Source organism: Aspergillus fumigatus, chromosome 4 (assembly GCF_000002655.1).
Source record: "Aspergillus fumigatus Af293 chromosome 4, whole genome shotgun sequence".
NCBI classification, from domain to species: domain Eukaryota; kingdom Fungi; phylum Ascomycota; class Eurotiomycetes; order Eurotiales; family Aspergillaceae; genus Aspergillus; species Aspergillus fumigatus.
The window spans coordinates 2,049,493-2,075,627 of record NC_007197.1 but is presented as its reverse complement, the minus strand read 5'-3'; the positions used below and the strand labels follow the sequence as shown (position 1 = coordinate 2,075,627).

Below are 26,135 nucleotides of genomic sequence, written 5' to 3'. Positions count from 1 at the left end.
GTAATCCTGGACGCTATAGAGTGCATTTTTGATGCAGAAAATGAGGTCATCTGTATATCTATGAAACATCTATATCTGTTTATCTACACTCGTGTCCGCATCGTCTCTCAACCACAATCATAAGGAGCCAGCTCCACTGCAGTTTATGTGCAGAAAGAAGAAAAAAAAAATAATTTATACCAGGCGTTCGACCACTGACTCGCCCTCGGCACCTTCACCAAGCTGAATCAATCCCCCAGCTTCTAGTTTCTTCTTCCACTTGCCCGACTCATACCGAGCCAGGATAAGCGTTAGACGGGCAACGACAACGGGGTCTGCACTCTCCGCCACCATTTCGGAGGGCGTAAAAGTCCAGCGACCAAAGGCCCAGTTGAGGATGTAGTGTCGGACAGCTGCATTGCCGGAAGTCGGAGGCGGCGCGGGTTTCTTCTCGCCGGGGTTGTCCCCGGAGTCGGCAGGCGGTTGCGACGCAGGACAGCGCATGGTCCCCTTGATCCGGTAGACTTCCTCCTTGGGCGCCGCGAGCAGCATCATCTCGAGGGCAGCAACATCGATGGTCTGGTCGGGCCGGGAGGCCTTGAGCGTGACGGACAGCACTTCGACCTCGGACTGGTGGTCATGCCGATGCTGGTGATGGTCATCCGTCAACCGCAACGCATCCTCAGCATCCTCCTTGGCGAACAACGCCCCGTCAATCCCCAGGAGAACCTCCTTATCCACCCGGCCCTTATCCGACTTAACCCACGGCGTCTGCACCTCAAGATCACCTACGCGATCCAGGCACAGCTCGAACCGCTGTTCCGGTACCGCCTCCCACTTATTGAAAATGATTAGATCCGTATACTTGGCCTGCAGCTTCGCCGTATACGACGTATCCTCGTACCCCTCCCAATTCTCCACGTCAATCACGCTGATCACCCCGTCCAGCACAAAGCTGCCCGGCTGCTCGCGCGCGAGCCGGTTCACCTCCATCGCCAGCGTCGCGGGGAACGCGCTCCCGCTCGTCTCGATGACGATGCGGTCTGGCTGAACCTCCTCGCGCAGCTGGTTCAGCGCGTCGCTGAGCTGGCCCACGAGATTGCAGCAAATGCATCCGTTCAGTAGCTCGCGCACGCCGGAGATGGACTGTGTCGAGGCGAGCTGCGAGTCGATGGCTACGTCGCCGAATTCGTTTTTGAGGAGTGCGAGCCGGTAGGTTGGGGGGAGTTGGGGGATGAGATTGAGCAGGAGGGTGGTTTTGCCGGAGCCGAGGAAGCCCGTTATAATTGTTATGGGGACGGGCATTTTTCTCTTTGTTTCCCCCCCCCTTCTTTTCTTCTGCCTGACTGTCGACTTTCTGAGTAGACCGAGTCTCGATGGTGATACTTTTTACACCGGAGGGGCAGAGGCGCTAATCCTGATTTGGAAGCCCTAATTTAAATGACGTAGGTAGCTGTCTCCGAGGCTAAGGATGCTAATTATGTTTTTGAATGGGGTCATTGAGTCAATAGAGTATCTGTTTGGACACCAATCGCTTAGATGTACAGGATGCAAAGGAATGGTGGTCAGATACTACATGGAAATGTAGATGACCGAATATCGAGACAGCACCAGAACGGACATCAACGCTTCAAATAACCGCTTCAGCAATGCCATGGTATCATTCAGTCCTCTCATACGAAACCTCAGTATACCCCTCAACACCAGCCCTCGCCATCGCCTCATCCACACTCTCTAGCGACAGCTCCTTCCGTACCCTCCTCAACTCGAATTCCCCAAAATAACTCGGCTCCTCGCTCACCTTGCAGAACCCAACACTCTCGAACAGCGCCAGACTGCGCCCATTCTCCTTGCCAATCTTGACACTCAGCGCGCCAAACTTCCAGTCCGTCCTGCCTGGCAGAGTAGCGCCAGCACCAGTGCCTCGCACAAACTCCCCCACGATGTCTACCTCATGCTCAAGCACATACCGCAGAAACGCAAGTAACGCAGCCCGCCCATAGCCCCTCCGCTGACTTGCCTTCTCGGCAATCATCAGCTCGACCTCCCCGATGATCTGTGGACATGACGGCCCCTTCTTGTTTTCGTCTTCGTCCTCATCCTCATCCTCAACCCGGAGGAAGAGGTTAATGTCGCCGAGCATCTGCCCGGGAGCATCATCTCCGTCCTGCAGCCGTAACCCGGAACCCGGCAGCTGCTGCTCTTGACGTTCCGTCTGATGCTGATGCTCAGACCGAGGCCGAGGAACAGGCAAACAAATAATAAAAGTCAACTTATCGGCATCCTGGCGCCAGCTGCGCTGCATCGCGTACTCTTCTTCCAGGGTAAGTGGCTCCGATGCCGTGGCGGCTTGGATTTCCTGTCTTCCATTAGCGTTGCTTCTATCAATTGAGCTGGGGATGGGGGGTTGAGTGTCTACCTCATCTTTCATCCATTCGTGGTAGTGGGGAACGTGCCAGCTGGAGTATGGGACTAGAAGTACCTTTGTGGTGGAGATAGCTATTTGCCTTTGTTAGTCTTTTCGGGGTGGGGGAATCAAATTCTTGTGGTGGTTGATTTTGAAGGTGGGTAGGCGTACCGGTTTTTTCGTTGAGGCGCATTTCTATTATGCTTTAGATTAAGTGTAGAGTCTATGTCTATTGCTGCCTGCAGCTTTTTTGCCATTGATCTGATCGGTAGATGGACTTCGTGGAAGAGGAAAATATGACTTTTTGCCCGGTCTTGGCGCCGTTGATAGTTATAGACTACATTACTACGGAGTACTCCATAATATGGAGAACAGTCACTGCGGATTTTGGCAGTGCACACGTCAATGAGCAACTGCTCATCGTGTCTATTAGTGTATTATTGGTTCTCTTGCTTTCCTGCAAAAGTACCAAATTTGACCAGCTCTACCTCCAATGTCTCGCTGTCCACGAGAATCAACTCCCCCGTGTCCTTGAACTTGGGAATCGACAACAGACGCACGCGCGCACCGGGATTCTCGGCCGTGTCGGTCATCTTTGTGTCGGCTCCGTTAAGCCTAAGGGGAGAGTCGCTTTCCAGCACGGCCGTCTTGAACCGTGGCTGATTGCCAGCGAAGAAGATGTGCGGACAGGACTGCATTACAAAGGGATCGTTTGTCTGGAACGGATAGGACCCTGTGCATAGTCAGTACCTCCATCGAGATATGTGGCAGAGAAACGTACATATTGTATCAGGGGCGGTGGGAGCTCCACACCTCCACCGTAGCATGGCCTCCATGATTCTCATCCTGGCCTCGATATCCCCATCACCGGCGTCGGGGGCATCACGGTCTGCAAAGTCTAGATACCGCAGGACATCATCCACGTTCTGTCCACTGCTTCCCCACAGCCGCCATCCCTCGACATCCCCTTCCCAAGGGTTTGTGACACTGTCGAACCAGCCCGGCTCGGGAGCTTCGTCACCCGGCGGAGGCGGAGCACAGTATGCTCTGGACCGTGGAAACATCGCTCGGTGGATTCCCTGCTGAGGGAGTGCAAAGTTCGCCGGATCACTCTCGCCCGGCATGAGTGTCACGGGTATGCTCGGTAAAATCTCCGCAAGAAAGTTGTCTAGTTGTGTGATGGGCGAGGCGTTGTATGCAGAGGCGTCATATCCATACTTTCTCGGACCCGTCTTCTTCTTCGCGGCCGTTCCCATCTCCATGTCTGTAGCTGCTGCCTCAGCCGTCACATTAGCCCCCAGTGAGTTTCCGGCAATGATAAGCCGTGTGATCGAGGACGCATCCGACCCTGTATACCCCAGAAGATAGTCTGCCAGAAGTTCCAGCGCAAGAGTATCACTCGATGTGCCCGTAATCCCAAGACCACTCACAAAAGCAATCTTGCTTTTGTGCGGCTCTTTTGTCTCTGTTCTGTTTTCATTCCGCTCCCACCGACGCGGCTGCGGAGGCAGGTCAGGCACTCTAATATCGATCGTTTCAAAATCACCATTTGCATTTTCCGTCCCCAGTACCGCTATGATGACTCCTGTCGCGAGTTGAGTTGACGTCAAAAGACTCCCTGTTAAACGCAGGCGGCCTGACTCGTCTTCCAGCATGATTTGAGTCAATTCCGGATGAGCGGGATCTTGGTAGGTGCGACGGGGAGGAGGAGCTAGGGTGTGACTCTAGGGGACGTCAGCGATGCCTGGAGAAACGAATGGGGCGTTCGGACCTCTCTGGAGAGATCGTCCAGGATGTTCGGCTTCAAGGGCATGTCCATGTAGACCGTCCCAGCGACCCAGCAAAGCTCGCCTTGTCGCACATCGAGCACTCGCTCTACACGACGAGCGCGTTCTCCGGCGATCTATCACCCATCGATAAGGTTAGGACAATAACGACCAAGGGTCAAGCTACCGTCTTACGCTGAATCCTTCCCATGCGTCCGTTCCAACCTCTTCCACCACGGGTTTCAGTCGTGCCAGTCGCAAGAAGTACATGTCGCCATATTGTTGCTGGTAATGTCTCGCATCGCCGGGGGGGAGTTTGAAGGTGTGAAGTGGGTTATAGTGGGATATTTCGCGATACACAGGCGAGAACTGTTCGTCACTGCATCGAGCGATTGTTAGCATCATCTTATCCATCTGAGGCTTCTGAGCATCGTGAAGAGCAGACCTCGGGGGTTGCAAAAACACGTCCTCCGCTGTGTTGGTAGCCATTGTGTGAGCAATTTTCTTATCTTCCAAGGTGCTTCCTTTGGGCAATGGAAAGTAAGATGAGTCTTTCCGCTATGGCCCAAAGAGCGTGTAATTGAAAAAGTTGAAGCCGAGCTCCGTCATTGTTCGGTTGACTCGAGGCCGCTGGACCACGCGAATCTCGCGTCTTTTGGCGTTTCCCCAGCAGTGTAATTACAATACCGCATTCGGCAGAACTACCTCTACTTCTACAACCAAACACTCCGAGTGCTCTCTCACTGGAATAGAAGAGATAACCGCTGCTGGGGTTTACCAGGGTGTGAGTCCTTCTTTAAGTTCGCAAAAGCTTTGAAAACGCTGGATTTCTGGTTGAATGACGACCATTCAACTCCGGTCATCGTTGCGGATGACCATGGATCTCCATCAAGAATGACAGAGATTACTCTGAGATAAGCTCGTAGAAGGTAAGAGCAGCTATAGATTCTTACCCTCATGCTTCTTTCTGCGATATGCTGGCTGTTTCGGCCAAAAACGTGCCTGTGTCACCGAAGAATGCTGGTTTGAAGCAAAACCAATGGGTCGACTATACACCCAATCAATCAATACAGATCTCTCTGACAGAGTCTAGAAGACCGAGCTTCAATCTGCAGTATTCATGAGGTCGTTTGCGAGATTTCCATTGGGATTAGATATCGTGAACGGTCCTGGACTACAGTAGATGATTGTTGGCTATCCGCCCAAGGGCTACGAACACATTCCGATCTCCATTCCACATACCACATCTTTCAATGAGTTGGATTGCATCGAGTCAATCGACTGCACGAGGCCTTAATTGTTTGGCGTCACCAGATGTCCCATTCTCTGATAGGTCCACCCCTTCGCACTTGGATCCATTTCATTCTTGTCAATTGAGGAAAGTGGTTCGAATGACATAGTCGACGACTCGAGAATGATTTGCTCATCTCACATACGTGCATCTGCATGTCTGCCATGAGGATGGCAGGTTTCAAAACAATAGCCAGCTCATATCTTGTCCTCCCACCCGTGGCCGGCCTGTGAGTTGATCTCCCCAGGTCATCCTCACAGTCCCAAGACGCGTTGAAGACATCAGACGTTGCTAGATCCATCTTCACGACAACAGTATCAGGATGAAGATCCTACCATCTGCCCTTCGTCTTCTAGGCAGTTTCCTTGCCTTCATTCTGTTGACCTGCCTCTGCGTGACGGCGTTTGATCTCGACTTCCTCCCGCATGCCTTATCGACGCGACTGTTCGGACGAAGCCTTCCCGGATCACTGATAACTGCTCCTCAGGGTGCTGTCGGGTATCAACCTCCTCCAGGGCCCGTTGCCAACGATGCGCGACCAACAGAGACAATGGCCTACAAGACGATCACCACAACGATCATTACCCGAGAGACGACGCACGAACTGAGGCAAGCCCCGGTGGGAATGAGAAACTCGTCAGCTCTGCATGGGTATATCTGCTCGTTCTGATCTCTAGGCGGTTTTGCTGATAGCGTTTACCAGATCCTCGAACGTTGTCGTAGTCACCGGGACTGTGACCAAGACACAAGTGAGGGTGGTACCTACACGAATGGCTTCCTCCGAAGGAAGTAGAGACGCTATGGATACATGGGGCTTAGCTACATCAGCCTTTTCAGCTTTGTGGGCCCTGTGGCACTTGTAATTTTGAAAAGAATAGATGATCATCTCAAAAGTCAAATGTCCACAGCATACCCCGTTCTGGCCCTCTTCTATGGCAGGTAGAAGAGGGATAGTCTGACTCGTCGGGTGGATAGGCATAATTGGACCGATGTATTTCTCCTGCTTCTACACTCTGTAGTGCTCACGCAGATTATTTCTGTATTTGTAATCCATGCAGCGCCAGCTGCGAATCATAATATCACAGAATGTGGGCCTAAATGATAGGCATTAACAATTTGACCCAATGGGTTGCTACACAGTATGTGTACATGATCCCTGTGCGCCTCTAATGGTCCGATTAACGTGCACTGAGGCCCAGAGCCTCAGCAGCGTTTTTTGCAAAATTTCCAGTTGCTTTTGAATTTTGGGGGCCGAATTCTGTTTGTTACAGTTGACTCTTGTGTACTATCCTCTGCGGTAACCGTGTGAGCTTCCAAGCATCCACGCTGGTCAACATCCTCCCTTTATATTGCCATCGCTTCTACGCCCTCACGGCACGTCGACCGAAGTCCACAATCAATGTCTGGCGTATTAGACGGCCCTGCTGGGTTTGCGCTTCGCAAAAATGGCACCTGTCTCGACACAGAAGTCGATTGTGGTGCGACCATGCCCCCTTTTCGAGCCTGTTGTCCCGCGGGCTCGCAATGTCCAAGTCAGTACAATGTGAACTGCTGCCCATCCGCCGCGAATTGCACGCAGCTGCTTTTGGAGACGCCGAAATGCGCCAATGAGACGTGGAATTTGTACAATTATTACGGATACTTTTGCTGTGAGAATGGGACAACAGCCTTCGGGACGAGTTCAAACAGTGATGGTTGCGCGGTGCCGGGGTATCAGTTCGATAGCTCCGAGACTCTGTTGCCGGTTGTCTCTTTGGGGAAAGGTACATCGCTGCAGGGACGTCTAGAATCTTGGTTGAAATGCTAACGTACCATTCCAGCATCCTTTGGGACATCAACTGCCTCCGTAACATCCACACTGTCGACGAGCTCTACATCCGCAGCATCACCAACGCAAACATCGACTCAACCCCCTGATACGTCCTCCAAGACAAACACAGGAGCCATTGCAGGAGGCGTAGTCGGTGGCGTGGCTGGAGTAGCCCTCATCGCTTTCTTGGTGTGGTGGCTTGTCAGTCGCCGAACGAAACGTCAGCCAGCCGTCTCGGGGCCACAGGTGGTCCCCATCACAGATTATAAAGATAACAGTCAGATGGTCAGTGAACTTGACGGCCACAGCACCGTGCATGAGCTCGAGGGCCAGGAAAATCCTCACGAGTTACCAGCGGACTCGGCATTCCGTCGATGATGCAAGGAACCAAGGATACCACAAATCATTAGCGCGCCTGTTCACATATCGGTCATATGAAGTAATGAAAGCCATAGAGATGGTAATGGTAGACGTAGATATGTATTGTTGATAGTCGGAGCGAAACTGCAGGTTTCAGCCTCGGTCCGGTTGCTTGAGGCCTCCACTTCCCCGCATTCTCACAGGCACAAGTCCGCACAACTACTGCTTCGTCTCTGCTCGGTCATTAGTTATGGGTGAATAATGATTCTGAGGCTCCTGAGAGCTGGCTTTGTATATAATTAGTATGACCTCTCTGTTTACTCGATCCCTTCCTGTTTTTCCAACCGTCTGCCGTAACGATTGCTTCTCAGTCTAGGTCCCTCCTTTCCCTCTCTACACCAGCCGTCAAGAATAGGAATGACACAAAGACAAGACAACGCATACTTTTAAAGACGAATTGATACGCCTAGTCCATTATCTAAGCTCAAAATGTCCGTTCACACACCCCTCTGCTCCCTCCTTAATATTCAGCACCCCGTCCTGCTGGCAGGCATGGCGCGTGCATCCGGCGCCCCCCTCGCCGCCGCCGTCTCCAACGCAGGCGGACTAGGAACCATCGGCGGGCTGGGTTACACCCCACAACAGCTGTCGGAGATGCTCACGGAACTCAAATCTCTGCTCCGCGACAAATCTCTTCCCTTCGGCGTGGACCTGGCCCTGCCGCAGGTCGGCGGCGGTGCCCGCGCCACGAACCACGACTACACACACGGTCAGCTCGACGAGCTCATCGAGGTTGTCATCTCGCACGGCGCGAAGCTCTTCGTGTCTGCCGTGGGGGTGCCGCCCGAACGCACCATCAAGCGGCTCCATGACGCCGGTATCCTGGTCATGAATATGGTCGGGGCGCCGAGGCACGCGGAGAAGGCGCTGCAGCGCGGGGTGGACATTGTCTGTGCGCAGGGTGGGGAGGGTGGCGGGCATACGGGCGACATCCCCTTCTCTGTCCTCGTGCCGGCCGTCGTGGACGTCGCGAAGCGGTATAAGAGCCCGATGACGGGTCAGCCGGCGTTGGTGGTCGCGGCGGGCGGAATTAACGACGGTCGCAGCCTGGCGGCATCGCTGATGCTGGGTGCGTCCGGGGTTTGGGTAGGTACACGGTTCGTGGCGTCCGAGGAGAGTGGTGCTAGCCGGATGCACAAGGAGGCTGTGGTCAGGGCCCGGTACGGCGAGACGCACCGGACCCTTGTTGTCAGCGGACGGCCACTGCGGATGCTGCCGAATGATTACATCAAGGACTGGGAAAAGCGGCCCCAGGAGATCGCCGACTTGACGGCCAAGGGCATCGTCCCGATGATGCACGACTTGGAGAACGAGAAGGAGGTCGATATGCCCTTCCTCATGGGCGATGTCTCGGCCAGCATCACAGAGATCAAGCCTGCAGGTGACATTGTGCGCGAGATGGTCAAGGTTGCCTCCGAGATGTTGAAAAAAGGAGCGTCGTATACTATAGGATCGTCAAGTAAGCTATGATCGTTTAGCTGTATGTTCCGTAGTTTAGATGCCTTTTCGGAATCTGCTATGTTGTAAGAATGCATTTCATGATTGCCTGAAGCTATCAATAGGGTTTTTGTTCATTCGGCATGTACAAGTACAGGAACATGTGCAATAACATAGAACGGATGCAACGGACGAAATGGAAAACCTTGTGGATGACGAGACATGCTTTGTGGTATACTTCAGACTAGGTCGGCGGCGCCAGACGAGAGGCTCACACGAATGGTGTCTCCATTACCCTGGCTTGAACTATGCTGAAACGAGCCTTCAGGCGCGAGACGCCTGCTGCTACACGTCCTTTCCTGATATGCGCCATCCAAATCAAATACTCATGGCGGATCGAGTCATATCCGGGTGGGCGACGAGCGTCTCGCAACGCATATACGCCGTTCTATGCATTGGACGCCAGGAAACTCATAGAATACGAGGGAAATACGATGCATCAGGTACTAGACAGGACCAAGAACCTTTAGTGGCATCCGTTGATCATGGCTTTGTTTCCGTTCGCTCGCGCTTCCAGAAGGTTAGGTGGCGGGGGTGGCCCAAAGACAGGCTTCTCAGTCGCCTGGGGAGCGCTACGGCCGCCGTTGATGTCGTTCTCCGAATTGTCCAACTCGTATTCGTCGTCGCTGATACCCTCGTCGTCCTCATCATCTTCGTAGTCTTCGTCGTACTCGCTCTCTGTTCCCTCATCGTCGCCGTTCAACTGGCCTGTGAGACCCTGCCCACGGCCCTGGGCCTGCATTCGCCGGCAAAGCGCTTCGAGATGTTGACTCTTCTTTCGCCACTTTTCCAACTCTTCATGGTTTCGCGTGCGTTCCTCGGCCATCTCCAGTATGTTTCGGTTCGTTTGGTCGTGCTTGCGCGTGAGCGTCAGGTTCTCCTTCTCTAACCGTTTAGTTTTCTTCGACATTTCCTCCATCTCTTTGCGGAATGTCAGAAACAGTTCATTACTGTTATTGAGTGTATCCTCCACCTGTGACATTATTATTACCTGCTATTGTAACAGAAATGATGGGCCTGGTAAAGGACGCCGAAGCATACCTGCTTGAACTTTTCAACGTAGATATTTAGTTGGCTACGCAACTCGGCTTCGGTATGCGAAAAAGTAGACACCTGCGAACTGAGCGCACGACAACGGGCCGCTTCATTTTCGGCAGCGCGGCGCTGTTCTTCGTACTTGGCAGTCAGGCACTGGATCTCGGCATCTTTGCTGCGCAAGAGCGCTTTATAATGCAACTCTCGCATTTCGAACTTTTCGCCGATGGTCTTAATTTTGGCGCGCAGACTGTAATGCAAAGGTCAGCGGTTAAACCGATGGGCCGTATGACAGTAGACTTACGCCTCGTCCAAGTCGATATCTAGCTTTTCGTTGCGCGGGTTGCCCTTCGCTGCCATGACATCTTGGATATCGTACAACAGAGAGTCAAGCCGTTCATTCACAATCAGCCGTGCCTTTTTCTCGGTTTCCTCCAGTTTTTTGTTTTCATCCTGTCGAACATGCGCCTGTTAGACCAACGCTCCTGCAGCTGAAATAGACGATTCCGTCGAGTCCGAATCAACCCACCTTGACCTTCTTGTTCTCCTTGGTAAGCTCTCGGCAGAGTTTCTCCAGCTTATCTTTCATGGTGACAGTCTTGTTCAGTTCCGACTTGCCCTTGTCCTGGTCCTTCTGGAGTTGATCGGCCCGCTTTTTGCTTTTGGCATAGTCGCGATCCAGCTTCTTCATGTCCGCCAACAGTTCGGTGTACTTCTTGTGCACAGTCTCCAGTCTGGTCATGGGGGACTCGATGTTGCTGAGCAATTGGTTCAAATCTCTGGTAGCCTTCTTGACCTCACGCTCTGTCCGTATGTGCCGGTTAGTGTCAACTCCTCAATAAGTATCGTAGCGATCAGAAACTCATGGTGCACATGGGATTTTTGCGAGGAAAAGGCCGCATAACGAACCGATTTCTTGTTCTTGATCTTTCTCCCCAGCAGCATCTTGCTCCAGCTGAGAGATTTTGGCAGCAAGTAGCTTAGACGTCTCATTGGGATCCGCCATCTTCTTCCCCTTGTTCTTCTTCGACATTGCTGCAGATGACATGGCCTCCGATTCCTGCTGAAACAGTGCCGAATATTCGGTGCGATTTGCGGATTCGTTGGCGGTGGTCGCGTGGCCGATCCACGGATGCCGAAAATTGCGAAGATGGCAAGGTTGGCGAGAAGCGGTACGACCGTTAAATGGGTGGCTTTTCGGTACACGGCTTGCGGAGGCAGGAACACCACGAATGTAAAACAGCACTCCCCAAGAAATATAATCGAGCTCTAGTCTAGTCGAAGCCGAAAACCCACAGAGTACCTATATTAGCGGAGAACCTAGGTGGCCTTCTCCTTCGAGACTGGCAGAACGCGGTGGATTGAATCTCCACGATCTTTGCACCAAGTTCTGCCAGACGATAGAAGACCTTCAAGCAAGAGAATAGGCTGCGGGAGCTTCCGGAGAATGAGGGCAGGTCTGGGAGATGAAAGACGGACGCGCAGAGCAGAAGCTTCGAGGACCTTGCCGGGGAGAATGGATCGAATTGAATCCAGTTGTGAGCGTAGGTAAGAGGGGGAATGCGCTCTTGACCGGCACTAACCCGATTTGAAATCTTCGATCTTGGCATCGGCCAAAGTAGCCACGGCCTGGTCTGCCCTCATATCCTTCGATTCACTTACATCGATATATCTGGTGGAGCATTTTTCTATCGTCCCCTTTCAAACGCCTCTGTCTGTCTAATCATAGGTATCTTTGGTCGGATCAGAGTGACCAGGACATTTTTGGCTGCACCCTTAAACGATCTCCTTATCTCAGTTCCATAATTTGGGGTAACAGCTCCTACAAGACAGAAAAGCTCACAATCCTATAGACTGCTGCAGCTAGGCGGTCTCTTCTTTCTAGATTGTCCACGCCATGTTGCGCTCTTTCTCAGGGGCAGGTAAATGCAAGTGCCGAATACCGGTCTCGAGGCAGCCAGTCTGTGGTCGGTCGCTGAGAATCAGCAGCACACTCACTCCATGGAATCAATCTCGGAGAGCTGCGTCGACCGTCACTAGCTTGGACAGTTTTCCGAATGTCGGGGAGAAACTTCATGGGTTTACAGTCCAGGAGAAGAAACATGTGCCAGAGTTGCACCTTACAGCAGTACGGTTAAAGCACGACAAGACAGACGCAGATTACCTTCATGTCGCTAGGGAGGATAAGAACAATGTCTTTGGTATTGGGTTTAAGACGAACCCCCCAGATGCGACTGGTGTACCACATATTTTGGAGCACACCACGTTGTGTGGAAGTGAAAAGTGAGAAAGCTTCGGTCCGACTCTTGCGCGAGTATAAATGCGCCTTTCGAGACGGACTTATTGCTGATATGCCTCCACATTGCAGATACCCAATTCGCGACCCGTTCTTCAAGATGCTTCCGCGGTCATTGTCGAATTTTATGAATGCTTTCACCTCCGCCGACCACACTACGTACCCATTCGCCACAACAAATCGGCAGGACTTTCAAAACCTACTATCAGTATATTTGGACGCTACCCTACACCCATTGCTGAAAGAAGAAGACTTCAGACAGGAGGGTTGGCGGCTGGGACCAGAGGACCCTCGTTCTATTCTAACCCAGGGAGAGCAATCCAAGGGAAACCTGCAGTCAGAAGATGTGGTTTTCAAAGGTGTCGTCTACAACGAAATGAAGGGACAGATATCAGATGCCAATTATCTCTACTACATCAAATACCGTGAAAGTATCTGCCCGTCGCTGAATAACTCTGGCGGAGACCCTCAGTACATCACCGATTTGACGCACCAGCAGCTGGTAGACTTCTCCAAGCGGAATTACCATCCCAGTAACGCCAAGATCTTGACATACGGAGACATGCCTCTGAGCGTACACTTGAAACAGATCGGTGAGGTACTGGATGGTTTTGAAAAGGGACAGGCCGATACAGATGTCAAGCTGCCCTTGGACCTGAGTCGCGGGCCCCTGAATGTCACTGTTCCCGGACCCATCGACACATTCGCCAGTGAGGACAAGCAGTACAAGACCTCCACCTCTTGGTACATGGGCGACACTACCGACGTCGTCGAGACGTTCTCGGTCGGAATTCTGTCTTCCTTGCTCCTCGATGGCTATGGTTCGCCAATGTATCGTGCGTTGATCGAGGGTGGGTTAGGGTCTTCTTTTACTCCCAACACGGGCCTTGATTCCTCTGGTAGAGTGCCAATCTTTTCAGTCGGTCTTACTGGCGTGAGCGAAGCGGACGCACCAAAGGTCAAGTCGACTATCAAAAGGGTTTTCGAGGAGTCTCTTTCCTCCGGGTTCAATGATGAGAAAGTCCAAGGCTTCCTTCATCAACTTGAACTCGCGTTGAGACACAAGACGGCTAATTTTGGTATTGGTGTCATGGAGAAAACCCTTTCATCATGGTTCAATGGTTCGAACCCTATGAAGGAGTTGTCTTGGAATGAAGTCATCGATGAGTTCAAGAAAAAATATGAACAAGGAGGCTACCTTGAGTCATTAATGCAAAAATATCTTATGAACGATAACTGCCTGACATTTACGATGGTGGGAACTCCCTCGTATAACAAAGATCTCGATGATCAGGAAATGGTGCGCAAGGAAAAGAAACTAAGTGAGCTCGTTGAACGCCATGGCTCAGTTGAGCAGGCTGTCTCTGCGCTTGCTGAAGAAGAGCTTCAGTTGCTCAAGATTCAAGAAGAGGCGCAAAACGCCGATTTGAGCTGCTTACCCTCTCTACGCGTTGAGGATATCTCCAGGGAGAAGGAACGCAAACCCGTGCGGGAGTCCAAGATGGACGATATAGACGTCGTCTGGCGCGAAGCCCCAACAAATGGGCTCACATATTTCCAAGCATTGAATTCTTTCGAGGAGCTCCCGGATGACCTGCGATTGCTATTGCCGCTGTTCAACGATTGTATCATGCGACTAGGCACTGGAGACAAAACCATGGAACAGTGGGAAGATCTGATAAAGTTGAAGACCGGCGGAATCACAACATCCACTCTCCACACATCTTCTCCTACGGAGTTGGGTAAATTCAGGGAGGGCCTGCAGTTCTCAGGATATGCTCTGGACAACAACATTCCGGATATGCTGCAGATTCTTACTACACTCGTCACTGAGACAGATTTCACCAGCCCGCATGCGCCCGCCATGATCCAGGAATTACTGCGCATGACCACCAACGGCGCGTTGGACGCTGTTGCCGGGTCAGGCCATCGTTACGCCCTGAATGCGGCAGCGGCTGGTTTGTCTCGGAGTTTTTGGGTTCAGGAACAGCAGTCAGGCCTGGCGCAATTGCAAGCTACGGCGAACCTCCTCCGCGACGCGGAGAGTTCTCCAGAACGTCTTGCTGAGCTGATCGATAAGCTCCGGCTGATCCAGTCATTTGCTATTTCCAAAGGCTCAGGCCTCCGTGTTCGCATGGTTTGTGAGCCCAGCAGTGCATCGCAGAACGAGATTGTGCTCCAGAAATGGCTGGCAGGACTACCTCGTAATAGGTCTCCCACTTCGCCACTTGATCATACCAGCGTGAATTCAGTAGCTAATCGGGTGTTCTATGACCTGCCTTACAAGGTTTACTACTCTGGACTTGCTATGCAGACGGTCCCTTTCATTGATCCCTCTAGTGCACCTCTCAGCGTCCTTTCTCAACTTCTGACACACAAATACCTGCACCCTGAAATCCGAGAGAAGGGAGGTGCGTATGGCGCGGGGGCCAGCAACGGCCCTATCAAGGGATTCTTCGCCTTTACCAGCTACCGGGATCCCAATCCAGTGAACAGTCTCAAAGTCTTCCAGAACAGTGGGATCTTTGCTCGGGATCGTGCCTGGTCAGACCGCGAACTTGCTGAGGCCAAGCTGGGCATCTTCCAGGGACTTGATGCTCCTATGAGTGTCGATGAGGAGGGTGCCAGGTATTTCATGAGTGGTGTTACCCATGAAATGGACCAACGTTGGCGAGAGCAAGTGCTCGATGTGACTGCAAAGGATGTCAACGAGGTCGCTCAGAAGTTCTTGGTTGAAGGCTCTCGGCAATCCATCTGTCTGCTCGGCGAGAAGAAGGATTGGGCTGATTCCGACGACTGGGAAGTTCGGAAGCTCTCTATGAATGCCTCAGGCGAGCCGGTAATCGATCCCCTGAGCCAAGATGGCGCCGTGGCGTCGGCTTAAAGTTGAGACGGTCTTGCAACGACTTGGCCTAGACGAGCATGATACCCCGAACCTTGGGGCCCCTTCTTGAACCTCTGGGGCCCCCTATTGTATCATTATAATGACCCTTTATTATGGCGTCCGCGGGGCAAATTGCTTGTATATAGACATCTTCCTGTATAGTATACCACCTTCACTCCCTCTGTTTCTTTTTCTTCTTCCTTTTCCCGTCTCCATCGTTCCAGCGCGTCTCAAGAACAAATCTCGACCCCGTCTTCGATCTTGATCGCCATGGTCGGTAGATGGCTGGTCCTCCTGGCCTCTCAAGCCTGGAGTAAGCGCAAGATCAATAAGAATGTGAACCCACGAGGTACACTTCTTGTCTCCGTTTCTCAGACCCTCTCTGAACTGTCAGCCTACGCAGGGCGGACTAAAAACGCGAGAACATAATTAAAATTGGAGCAAGCTGGTAACTGCTTGTATATTATCTCGTAAATAGTTGAAACTTGAACGCCGCTTACCTGGGCCAGCGGGTGACTTGCTGAAGTCTTATAGACCATCAGACCGAGCGTTATAGTTACTCCGTACTTTTCATAAAATAAGCACTCCAAAGAGACCAGAAGCGGTAAACGGGGGTTGTAATTGCATTCTGCAACCAACTTCCAATTCTCGTTAGAGTACTCTTGGCTTATCAGGGGTCTGTTGACCAACTGACGAATCGTGAGAGGATCTAAATCAAAGAAGAGGAGGTCTAAGTTAGTCTACGGGGTCGGTTAGTGTCTACAGCGTCTACCTTACTGTCCAGCTTTACCCCCCTCTCACGTGTCTGTACTCTAGATCCCTCAACATCCCCAATCACTTTATATTTTTCTCATCATCGCTTACTTCAGATGAACTTGAAAAGAAACGTTTCCCAGGCGTAAGGAAAGTGCCCGCTCCTTTGCCTCGGCTGGGTTCTCCACTAAAATCATGCTATTCGGGGATTCATGTGTATAGCGCCATGAAGAGAACGGGCTCCATTGTCCTGGGCCCCAAGCCGACAAAGGCATGCGGTAGGTGCAGCTGAATTCCCTGTGGTAAAGTAGATTGATGAGTGTTGGATGAAAACTGATGAGATCTATTACAGTCAATTGTCGTAGGTTGAAGGTGAATTTGCACCGACTGTCAACCAGAATGGGCCAATTGTACTGATGGACCTCAAGATGAAATGTGAAGTCGACGGGGCTCCTCCATGTCGTCGCTGTCGTCATACGAACGCTCCATGTATCTTCAAGCCTAGATCAAATGTACTGATCGCATTTGCCTCAGTGCTTCACTGGAAAGTCTGAGGAAATTCCATTGCATACTGACACCCTCTAGGCTGCAGCGGTCCAATCAATCCCTGAACGGTCACAGAGTGTGCAGGGCGCGCTCGTGTATCATCCTTCGTCTCCCGATCAGGATTCTTCGTCTATCCTCGGGCGTCTGGAGCGGATCGAGTCACTGCTAGGCATTGGTAAAGAGGGAAACAGGTCTTCATTGCTGACCATCGACCCCGACCTGGAGGAAGAGTCTGACGATGTGTCTTCCCGTGGACTTTGGAAAGCTGTTGAGCGTCTTAAGATCATCACCAGTCCGCCTCAGGATCAGAATATCTGGTCATATGCGGTCGTCACACGTTTATGGATCTCGTATGTAGCCCATACTTTTGTTTCCCTTGTCCCTTCTCGGTGTGCGAACTGACTCAAAACCTAGATTTCTAAACAACCTTCCATTACTTCATTTTGTTCAGGATCAAAGTGTCTTGGTCTCCCCTTCACCACTATTGCTTGCCTCGGTTCTCTACATATCGGCCGTGCATAGCCCTCTACCGGAGCTTGCTTCGTTAGCAGGGGGGTATTTCACAGCTATTTGCAGTGCGATCTCCGAGCTTGTTGTTCCAAGTGCACGGCCTGGCACCTCTGGCTGGACCGGAAGCCATATCTCCTCATCCTCAAGTGCCGAACATACGGTGTTCCAGGATATTCTCGGCCTTATTATGGCCAGCCTAAGTTGCGAAGCGTACATTGAAACTACAGACAAGTGGATAGCCCTCGCGTACCGGCTTCTACTTGACCACTGCCCGTCCAACCTGGAAGACGCAACATATGATTGGCGTCGTCTGTTCTCTGGCATTCAGGTTTGCAGTATCCTTTGTTTGATCTCAGGCTACGTTCTAATGGCTCTAGGTAATCGACATAGAACATGCCTCCATGCACATGCGTTATCCCCTTCTTCCCAGACAGCCACCCATACCGGCTCTGCAACACTTGGATAGCCAACATGACAGTGCATTTCGCGGCCTCTCACAGATGATGCATCAAGGCCTTAACCATTTCGTGGGCCGGAAACTTCCAACTATATGGTCCTTCGTGAGTGCAAGGGATTCAGATGCCGTGCCCTCGGTCGGTACGCCTTTTACAGACAAGGATTCTCAAGTTATTCGGCTGTGGGCCAAGAAACTTGATGAGTGGCTGGTTCAATACAACGGAGCGTCGCGTAAGTTATTTCCCTTGCTGGACAGAACTAGCGATGGATGTAGCCAACGCTAACGTATCGTGCTTATGTCCACAGAGCCTTCCCCGTCCGACCGTCAAGGTATCCTTATTCTCTTGCAGTACCATCTCCACAAGCTGTACGTTTTATCAATCTACCATCCAGCTCGTGGCTTCGACCTGGGCTCTGCGAACATCACCCCGAGCGAACGGCAGGAGCTTCTTATGTCGGCGCGCGCTGTCCTGCGATTGCGGCAGGATGATTCAAGTATCTGGTCGAACTGGGATCTGATTGTAAGCATGTCCTCACCTCCCTTCTTGGGCCAAGTTAACAAATCTAGATGATAACCTGGGCAGCTATGCTCTTGCTACGCGGAGTCGAGGACGGCATGACACATCATGATGGTACGGCGCGATCAATTAGCCTGGCGTTGAAATCGTATTCTAACACTACTTGTTGCAGATCTCCGTCTGATCCAAACCCAGCTGAACACTTTGAAACGGAGCGATCCGTCTACACTAAGCATCCACGGCGTCCTTGCAGAACGGCTCCAGTCAGGAATACAGAGTATGCACACCCCGCCGGACAATGGACCTGATTTTGCGTTCCCGGCGCCGAATATGGATTATTCGTGGACCATCTTTGATCAGCAGATCATGAATCTAGCCAACCCGCCTTGGCTTTTTGATGACTCTTCCCAAGCGCCGCCATGAAAGCCGGTCGAACAATATCGGCGACAGTGGCATCCAACCATCGGTGGTATGGCAATCTCTGTTCCTCTGCTCTGAGCGATTATCTGAAAGGTTCTGGACCCCACAAGCTAAGGACAAAGCCGAACATAGCAATGTTGAGATCTGTAAAAAAGATTAATTGATCCTTCAGTACACCAAGTGTGTAACTGGTTGTTCTTCTTGAAGACTGGGTATAAGATAGCTGATCGTTAATCATATCATAGTGTACAATTCAGGCTCAATGCTATGGAATTGGCCCATTTGAATGTAAGCGTTTCCAGCCGCTTTCTGTCCGAATCACCACTGCCAGTAGTCCTGGCATATATTAGCTTCCAGCCGAAGCGGGTACACAGCTCCTGCAGCAAGGATATTAATCTTCTCCGATTGAACCGTGAGAGGCGTTATTGCCATGGCTCTTGGACGAATTTGGCTGACCAGCAGCTCTCGAGGCGCTGCTCAGGACTTCAGTAGGTGTTCCTGGGGACATGGAATGGTCTTCGGACGGGCCAGTCACTGATAGAGACGAGGGTAGTGGGGGGAAAGGTTCGGTTTGGGAGGAATTCGTAGGCGGTCGCCAGTCGGATTCGCGACGTGAGACCACTTCACGGGTAGGTGAAAGAGTACGGGCTTCATCTGACCCTACGATGGTGTAATCCGGGAATGTAGAAGGGACATCCGAGACACCAGGCCCAGATTGTGTATAAGATGACGGTGAACGCTACATTCCGGGTGAGAAAGAGCGGCTCAAACTCATGGCGACTGGCATACCTTGTCTTTGCTTTGATCAAGGCCACGACTTGCAGCCAATTTTCGCGCAGCAGCCCGTCTCCAAGCTACGTCTGTTTCTTCCTCTAACTCTGCTTGCTCCTCTTCTTTTCTTAGATCCACCAAGGACGCTGTGCGGTATTCACCAGTATGCTCCTTGTTAGGACTCTGGGATTCTCGTAACCGACTCTTCTTCTTTTGGGATTCCCTCGAAGCTGAAGTCCTGAAACTAAAGGTTCCGGACATGGACCGTTTCATCCCTGCAACTTTGTCGCTCAATTGATCGTCCGAGTCTAGTCCAGTTCCTCGGCGACTAACCCATGCTAATGCAAATTCGTCATCTAGAGGAACTGCATCTTCCTCCTCGTCGCTAGGGATCAAATCCCCTCTCGAGCTCAAGGAGTTTACGGTCTCACGGGATGTCTGCGTGGCACTGCGGTACCGCCCATTCTTGCCGGAGAGGTCCTGCTCCTCCGTTTCTTCGGCAGACTCCATGAGGGGCTCATCCTCTGGCACATGCCGGTGCAGGCCTGTAGGATGTTCCTGGAGATCCGCAGCGGATGGGCGGTATTTCTGCCCTCGCGCTCCCAGTCTCCAAGGGAAACGCTCCAAGAATCCCAGGAAGGATGAGCTTGGAATAACAGTCGGATCATTTCGATTATCTGGTACCAAAACACTGCTCTTGCGCCTCGCACCTCGAGTACCGTAGCTCATTTTACGCTGTCTGCGTGGCTGTTCGGCGCCCCCGCGCGTCAAGCCGCTCCCCGCCAGCAGCCTGTCGAGCTCGTCCGTGCCCCATCCAAGCAAGCTGTCATTGGCATCATCATTATCCCAATCATCGTAAAAGTCAAAGCTGGCTTCCGCACGTCCTCGTCTTCGACGTCGAAGATGGTCCTCCCGACTAGGAAGACACGGGGCCGTACATGCGTAGATGCAGTTTCCAATCGAAGAGAGACAAGGTAGGATATAGTGGTGCGAAAATGCGTAGAGTCCCTCCTGCGCCGTCTCGTTCGCAGTTTCTAAGTTGTGGGAGATCTGGTTGATCGTCTGACGGACCCGAGGGTCTCTGGGTCGCATCATTTTGATGATAAGGTATCCCGTTTGGGTATGACGCTCAGGCAACGGCGGAGGCTTTGAGATGCTTTAAGTCTGTCCCAAAAGAATCACATCGAAATGAATCGATGGAATGAATGATATCGGCAATTGGTGGCTCGATCGTCAGCCCCATCGATATGTCCATATGGCGTGTAGACAGCATGCGATAGTTGGGAAGTGGTGTGCCTCACTGCCTCAGGAATGAGGGCACCGCCTCCGCTCTGCGATGTCATTTCCGGACTTGGCAGCTTAGTCAGCGGCACGTGCCATCATTAGGACAGTTAACTTTCAAATCATCCATATTAGTAAATATTTACCAGAATCCACCTCCCTAGGGCCGTCAATCATTTGTCCGTCTGTGATTTGAAAAATGGTGTATTACATTCGTTTTCTTAAGACTCCTAGATTTCAGAGTCAAAAAGCGGGGCTCGTCACTGTAACTGCCCTCATATCCATCACCACCGATCTAGGAGATGCATTTCTAGCACAAGATATCGATTTGCAGGTGACATTGAGTTCCAATGGCTCAGACAGGATCCTGTATAAAGACAGCCTACAGTGGAAAGCAGGAAGGCGCGAGCTTCCGCTATCCTTAGGTCCATTTTCTGCCAGACTATCTCAGGAGGCTATCGTGCTAGGTGTAATCGCAACTGACCATCAACGGACGAACTCACCTGGTTCAGATCATCTGCTCGACACCTCTAAACTCCCTCTAGTCATATCAGGGTGGAGCGCGCCGTTTGGAGGGTCAGAGTCTCTTGTGGCTGAGAAGCTTATCGAGCGACGCTTCCGCCCAAAGGATCAATTGGATCTCCGGATATGGGAGGAAACCGGCAACAGCATTGCCCGGCACATCTGGTGAGGCTTCTAAATCCCTATCTGGTTATCGTTCTAAGAAGACATATGTTGCATCCGCAGGGATGCAGCTATCGCATCGGTTATATACCTTGAGCAAGCTATCGCTAAGACTCCAGGGTCCGCGGCATCTCTGCTCGGGAGCCTGCTACAAGGCCAAGGCAGCGCCCCTCTTCACGTCATTGAATTGGGGTCTGGCTGCGGTATTGTGGGTATAGCGCTAGCAGAGCTCGTCCCGCATTGCTCGGTTTTACTTACAGATCTTGATGAAGTTGAGGAGATTGTCATGAAAAACATAGCCGTTGCAAGGCCAGCTCCATTGTCCCGGGTTAGATATCAACCACTTGATTGGGATGAGAAGCTGCCGGGCGATTTATGTGACGGCCACATTGACCTCATTCTTGTTTCGGATTGCACGTACAACGCGGACAGCCTGCCGGCACTGGTCGATGTGCTGGACCGTTTGGTCCAGATATCGCCTGGAGCTGTAGTCCTGGTGGCTTTAAAGAGACGACATGATAGCGAAGAGGTATTTTTCAGCCTGATGGACTCAGTTAATCTTTTCAGTCTGCATAAGGACATCATGCAGCTTCCGTCTCAATATGACCATTTTGACGAGATTGAGCTGTACTGCTATGGACGAAAAGACAGACAGAACTCGCGCGTAAGCAAGCCCATTATGGCGAGCTGAAAGATACTTCCCTTTCCGTGATGCATTACGGGGTCAAACAACGAGCAACAAAAAACTTGCCTACCTCGCGGCGAACGCGTCCGCCGAGAGGGGAACCCGGCATATTGTATACCGACTCTTGCCAGCTTCTGGACACACGTACCTGGATGACTTGTTTCGGGGTCTTCTGACAGATTCATGCCGCCTTTCTCAGTTGACGCTGCCGCAAATTACTGGCCATGTATACGGTTGTGTGCTGAACGTGGCATTTACCTCTTCTTCACTTGACAAGGCGAATTCAGGAAGACAGGGCTAGTAACGATCTCCAGGTCGACTCCTTACAAGAAATCGCATCGGGCCATAATAGCGATGGCAGACTAGTAATAGTCAGATTCGCCCCAACCGTATGAGTGCGGCGCAGCGTCTGCGCAATATTTAAATTGGACATTCATTTCGTGGTTTTCAATTATTCTGTTTGAGACCTGCTGTTGTTGTTCCATACCAGCGCCTGAGTACTGTAATTTTTAACATGTCTGGTTGCAACCTGCCCTCGTCCAGCCGTGCAATCTCCTCAACAAAGACAGCCAAGCTGACAGAGTCTCAAATTAAAAGACTTAGTGCCTGGATCGAGAACGATATTTGGATCCTGTTTCTCCAACGCGTCGTCGAGAACTGGATCGGTTCCATGATCGTGCATACTCGGACCGCTTCCGTCGCGACACGCGCGGTGCTGTCCCTCGGCTAGTGACCCCCATAATCTCACGATCGACGTTCGAACCGTCCTGTTGCTCATCGTTCGGCGGGAAGTCTCCCTCTTCATTCGGAATGTTGGATGACATCGCCCAACTGAGGTGCACAACGTGTGAGTCAATACTATTAGCGGTATGCGGCAACCGAGCTGAGATAGTCTAGAAGGATATTTGTCGCTTGCGTATCCTTTGGAGGCCCTGGGATCTGATATATCGAGCGCCAGCCGGGTTTTGGGCCGAGAGCGCCACAGTAGAGGATTTGGATCATGATGACGAGGTTGCGATGCAATGACGGAAGATCATACCTGTCATACAATGAAGTCATATTGTTGATGCTTCTCGGCCAGGGAAGCTCCTCCTATTTCTGCCTTGCTGTTTCAAGTCGTCCTTCGTTAATCCGCAATGATGCCGTCTTGTTAGTGGCCTTTCTTGGATGGCCCATCCGTCACCAGATACCACTCTAATACCGTTCTTATGACTGTAAGCGCACACAGAGCTCGACCTCTGTTTGGCAGAGAGGGCCGTCGAACGGAATAGGGTTGGGGGAGCTGCTTCTCGAGACGGTCCTCAGTCAAGCGTACAAGATCTATGTTTCATCAAGAGTTTTGGCTCCTCAAATTGGTCACACCTGCTGTTCTCATTGACAACCGGGGAGACACATGAATTTCGCGGAGTTGTTTTGCAAACGTGGCAGTAAGCACCATACGAGTGGCTTGGTAATACTTTGCATGGCGACGCCTCTCCGTCACTGTATCCTGAAAGGACTGCATGTCCTTACCATCGGACATCCGCAACGGCTTGGAACCTTCGAAGCCCAACAAATTGCACTGCGCTGATACTGATTACCGATCACTTCAATTCAGCGTCTTCTATTTCTCTGGCACTTATCAAATTATTGAAACTGTGACTATGAAGCTGATCTGTTCAAGTATACTATACGACCAAAGCCATGCGGCTTCCAGTGACCTGGTCATTAGAAGAGTGAGACGCGACCAGAAGGCACTATCTCGTCAGCAGGGCTCAACTCGCATCGCACTTCCTCATTGAGACAGACACAAGGGTAGAAAATTGGCGTTTTGCCAGCTTTCTTTGGCTGTGTCCTGGACTCCTGATGCAGTGGTCGGATGCATGATTCCGTGCTCTCGGGGTTAGAAAATGCCTAAAATGCCTCCTCGTACAAGCATCAAAGTGGCTAATAGCGTAGAGATATTCAGATGGCCATGGAGATGGAAACCGCGGCCTGGACATGCCGGGAAGTCTGTATACGGCGTCTACATCAGAGACCATGAAGTGCTCCGTAACGGTGTACTCCGTAGCATCAATGGCAATAGCCTCGGCAGTCCCACTGACCATGACTCAGCAGCATATGCGGAGTGGTAACTATCAGATGCCACAACACTCATGATAACTACTCGCGTTTGACGAACTGTATAAAGAGACTTATCTGCTTCTGGCTTTACAAGACAGACCCGTAACGGACTGCGTTACCTGGACTGCACAGTATGGCCGCCCCCAAGATTACGCTCTACTTCGACGTTGTGAGCCCATTTGCTCATATTGCGTTCCATGTATTGAAAGTGAGTGATGGCACACTCGCATCCGACGTCTTAAGAGGCTGCTACTAACATTTTCGAAGCATTCTCCCACATTTGCCAAGTGCGATATTACATATGTGCCCATTTTTCTGGGTGGGTTGCTGAAAGCATGCGGGAGTACACCACCCATCCAGATCAAGAGTAAGTCTTTCTCCAGGGAGGACACATGCCCAAGTCAATACCTAATTGTGTTCCAGACAAGGCACAATGGATCAACCAAGAACGGCGCCGCTGGGCCCGCTACTTCTCCGTTCCCATTGTTGAAAAAACGCCGCCAGGCTTTCCGGCCCTAACTGTGGCTCCCCAGCGTGCTCTGTGCGCCATCTCGAAAAAGGCGCCGGAACGCTTTGTCCCAGCTGTCGAGGCGCTCTTTCAGTCCTACTGGGTCGAAGGGAATGGCCAGATCGGACAACCTGAGGGATTCGGCCCCGTCCTGGAGAAAGTGCTCGGCAAGGATAGCACAGAGCAGATCCTCAAGGCTGTGTGTTGATTGTTGTTACCGCGTTTCGTTTGCTGGCTTTACTGACCGTCGGTAACAGATGAGCCAATACGAGGCCAAATCGCTCTTGTTGGCTAACACCGATCGCGCATTCAAGTCCGGTGCCTTTGGGCTTCCCTGGTTCGAGTGCACCAACCCCAAGGGTGAGACAGAAGGGTTCTGGGGGATTGACCATCTGGGCCAAGTCGCCGAGTTCTTGGGGTTGGATCGCAGCCTGGATAAAGGTTTCCGGGCGGTGCTTTAGCGTGTGATATGATGTCTAGTCTGTCGCTCTTCGGTCGGTTCAGTGGTTATTTCGCAATTCGCGATACTGCTTGCCATTGGTATCGTAGCTAGGCGGATCGTCAATTGAATGTATGTACATCGATTTACTCAGATGAGGCCCCCGCAATGTCATTGCTGCTTCGAAGGATGCACCGCATTGCTCTTGTGCCTTTCCTGCAGGAACTCGACGATTCGCTCCTTGGGCAGCTCATCAATCCTGCGAGCTTCTTGAGGATCGCAGTCTGTCTCGTATCAGCCCATGATCCACTTTATCAATTAAAAACTAAGCGAACAAACCTTCCACCCCCGTACCCGTACTCTCCTCCGCCTGTTTATTCCCCATCGTGATCGAGTACGCCGTATCCCGAACCTCCCGAACAACATCCTTGGCTGAAACCGCACTAGCTTTATTTCTGATTTCGGCCATGGTCGTCCCAGCCATGTTGCTGATGTGATTCCCCAGATCAGCGAGGGAACTTGTTGTCGTCGAGTACATATCTGCAGTGTTGGTGCTAGACCCCGTTGCCCGAGTCCCGTCCCGCCCTTGTCCCTCTGCCTGCTGCATCCTGGATGTCATTTCCGGGGGTTGCTGCGTATCGCGCGTGGAATCTGAATCGGGATCCATTCAAAAAATCTGTTTATTTAGAAAATTCAAGGTAAATCAATGGCAAACGTTTTGGTGGTTGTGTGGTGGGTGTATAACTGTATATGAATATGAAATGAAGATATGGGTCCACGGCCGAGCCGATGACATCAACCGCGCAGACGTTCCAGGATATCGTCATGTCATGATTATCTTTAGTCCATCCATCAGCCTTATGGATTCCCCTGGAACGATAGCCGAGTTAGCTCAGTGGAGTCAAGGTATTTTGTGTGTCGGTTATTCGCCGGTTTGGAATTTGTTCAACAAGCAAGTAACGTACTCGTGTCGTTGGCTTATGTCCTTTGGTCTCTGGCTGACTGGGCTGAAGTCATGCAGCATGTTAGTTACTGGTATTGATTAGGCAGCATCATTTTCAATCATGCAGAAGGTC

At 51.6% G+C, this 26,135-nt stretch overlaps 14 protein-coding genes across 14 annotated transcripts; 8 read left to right on the top strand and 6 right to left on the bottom strand.

Moving 5' to 3' along the window:
- Positions 1-174: 174 nt before the first annotated feature.
- On the bottom strand, positions 175-1,284 carry AFUA_4G07990 (GTP-binding protein; the record flags this gene model as incomplete). The annotated part of the gene is made up of 1 exon (XM_746933.1): positions 175-1,284. One exon carries the CDS (start codon positions 1,282-1,284, stop codon positions 175-177), a length of 1,110 nt encoding a protein of 369 aa, XP_752026.1.
- Positions 1,285-1,639: 355 nt separating this feature from the next.
- AFUA_4G07980 (uncharacterized protein) lies at positions 1,640-2,410 on the bottom strand (the record flags this gene model as incomplete). Its single annotated transcript, XM_746934.1, has 1 exon — positions 1,640-2,410. The coding sequence occupies one exon, from the start codon at positions 2,408-2,410 to the stop codon at positions 1,640-1,642; it is 771 nt and encodes a 256-aa protein (XP_752027.1).
- Positions 2,411-2,823: 413 nt separating this feature from the next.
- On the bottom strand, positions 2,824-4,641 carry AFUA_4G07970 (DNA-directed DNA polymerase delta subunit POL31; the record flags this gene model as incomplete). Its single annotated transcript, XM_746935.1, has 4 exons — positions 2,824-3,119; positions 3,168-4,110; positions 4,158-4,289; positions 4,348-4,641. The coding sequence occupies 4 exons, from the start codon at positions 4,639-4,641 to the stop codon at positions 2,824-2,826; spliced, it is 1,665 nt and encodes a 554-aa protein (XP_752028.1).
- A 248-nt stretch (positions 4,642-4,889) lies between these two features.
- AFUA_4G07960 (uncharacterized protein) lies at positions 4,890-6,448 on the top strand. Its single transcript, XM_077804599.1, has 3 exons — positions 4,890-5,081; positions 5,249-6,094; positions 6,147-6,448. Exons 2-3 carry the CDS (start codon positions 5,766-5,768, stop codon positions 6,304-6,306), a joined length of 489 nt encoding a protein of 162 aa, XP_077660745.1. The 5' UTR covers positions 4,890-5,081; positions 5,249-5,765; the 3' UTR covers positions 6,307-6,448.
- Positions 6,449-6,842: 394 nt separating this feature from the next.
- Positions 6,843-7,631, top strand: AFUA_4G07950 (uncharacterized protein; the record flags this gene model as incomplete). The annotated part of the gene is made up of 2 exons (XM_746937.1): positions 6,843-7,206; positions 7,264-7,631. The coding sequence occupies 2 exons, from the start codon at positions 6,843-6,845 to the stop codon at positions 7,629-7,631; spliced, it is 732 nt and encodes a 243-aa protein (XP_752030.1).
- A 471-nt stretch (positions 7,632-8,102) lies between these two features.
- AFUA_4G07940 (NAD(P)H-dependent flavin oxidoreductase) lies at positions 8,103-9,143 on the top strand (the record flags this gene model as incomplete). Its single annotated transcript, XM_746938.1, has 1 exon — positions 8,103-9,143. The coding sequence occupies one exon, from the start codon at positions 8,103-8,105 to the stop codon at positions 9,141-9,143; it is 1,041 nt and encodes a 346-aa protein (XP_752031.1).
- A 493-nt stretch (positions 9,144-9,636) lies between these two features.
- On the bottom strand, positions 9,637-10,947 carry AFUA_4G07930 (taxilin; the record flags this gene model as incomplete). The annotated part of the gene is made up of 4 exons (XM_746939.1): positions 9,637-10,143; positions 10,212-10,455; positions 10,510-10,673; positions 10,735-10,947. 4 exons carry the CDS (start codon positions 10,945-10,947, stop codon positions 9,637-9,639), a joined length of 1,128 nt encoding a protein of 375 aa, XP_752032.1.
- Positions 10,948-11,246: 299 nt separating this feature from the next.
- AFUA_4G07920 (uncharacterized protein) lies at positions 11,247-11,632 on the top strand (the record flags this gene model as incomplete). Its single annotated transcript, XM_746940.1, has 2 exons — positions 11,247-11,377; positions 11,479-11,632. 2 exons carry the CDS (start codon positions 11,247-11,249, stop codon positions 11,630-11,632), a joined length of 285 nt encoding a protein of 94 aa, XP_752033.1.
- Positions 11,633-11,858: 226 nt separating this feature from the next.
- Positions 11,859-15,904, top strand: cym1 (pitrilysin family metalloprotease cym1). Its single transcript, XM_746941.2, has 2 exons — positions 11,859-12,488; positions 12,574-15,904. Exons 1-2 carry the CDS (start codon positions 12,103-12,105, stop codon positions 15,383-15,385), a joined length of 3,198 nt encoding a protein of 1,065 aa, XP_752034.1. The 5' UTR covers positions 11,859-12,102; the 3' UTR covers positions 15,386-15,904.
- Positions 15,905-16,162: 258 nt separating this feature from the next.
- On the top strand, positions 16,163-18,591 carry AFUA_4G07900 (Zn(II)2Cys6 transcription factor; the record flags this gene model as incomplete). The annotated part of the gene is made up of 9 exons (XM_077804598.1): positions 16,163-16,416; positions 16,491-16,510; positions 16,567-16,650; positions 16,724-17,034; positions 17,099-17,522; positions 17,572-17,881; positions 17,957-18,171; positions 18,219-18,282; positions 18,341-18,591. The coding sequence occupies exons 1-9, from the start codon at positions 16,365-16,367 to the stop codon at positions 18,589-18,591; spliced, it is 1,731 nt and encodes a 576-aa protein (XP_077660744.1). The 5' UTR covers positions 16,163-16,364.
- A 388-nt stretch (positions 18,592-18,979) lies between these two features.
- Positions 18,980-20,657, bottom strand: AFUA_4G07890 (uncharacterized protein; the record flags this gene model as incomplete). The annotated part of the gene is made up of 2 exons (XM_746943.2): positions 19,378-20,657; positions 18,980-19,327 (listed from the first exon to the last, which is right to left on the bottom strand). The coding sequence occupies exons 1-2, from the start codon at positions 20,452-20,454 to the stop codon at positions 18,980-18,982; spliced, it is 1,425 nt and encodes a 474-aa protein (XP_752036.2). The 5' UTR covers positions 20,455-20,657.
- Positions 20,658-20,803: 146 nt separating this feature from the next.
- AFUA_4G07880 (protein N-lysine methyltransferase family protein) lies at positions 20,804-23,651 on the top strand. Its single transcript, XM_746944.2, has 4 exons — positions 20,804-21,327; positions 21,388-22,525; positions 22,607-22,856; positions 22,907-23,651. Exons 1-2 carry the CDS (start codon positions 20,840-20,842, stop codon positions 22,013-22,015), a joined length of 1,116 nt encoding a protein of 371 aa, XP_752037.1. The 5' UTR covers positions 20,804-20,839; the 3' UTR covers positions 22,016-22,525; positions 22,607-22,856; positions 22,907-23,651.
- A 452-nt stretch (positions 23,652-24,103) lies between these two features.
- Positions 24,104-25,081, top strand: AFUA_4G07870 (putative 2-hydroxychromene-2-carboxylate isomerase; the record flags this gene model as incomplete). Its single annotated transcript, XM_746945.2, has 4 exons — positions 24,104-24,320; positions 24,380-24,479; positions 24,536-24,819; positions 24,878-25,081. Exons 1-4 carry the CDS (start codon positions 24,246-24,248, stop codon positions 25,079-25,081), a joined length of 663 nt encoding a protein of 220 aa, XP_752038.1. The 5' UTR covers positions 24,104-24,245.
- A 149-nt stretch (positions 25,082-25,230) lies between these two features.
- AFUA_4G07860 (uncharacterized protein) lies at positions 25,231-26,035 on the bottom strand (the record flags this gene model as incomplete). The annotated part of the gene is made up of 2 exons (XM_746946.2): positions 25,399-26,035; positions 25,231-25,343 (listed from the first exon to the last, which is right to left on the bottom strand). The coding sequence occupies exons 1-2, from the start codon at positions 25,724-25,726 to the stop codon at positions 25,231-25,233; spliced, it is 441 nt and encodes a 146-aa protein (XP_752039.1). The 5' UTR covers positions 25,727-26,035.
- Between the last annotated feature and the right edge of the window lie 100 nt (positions 26,036-26,135).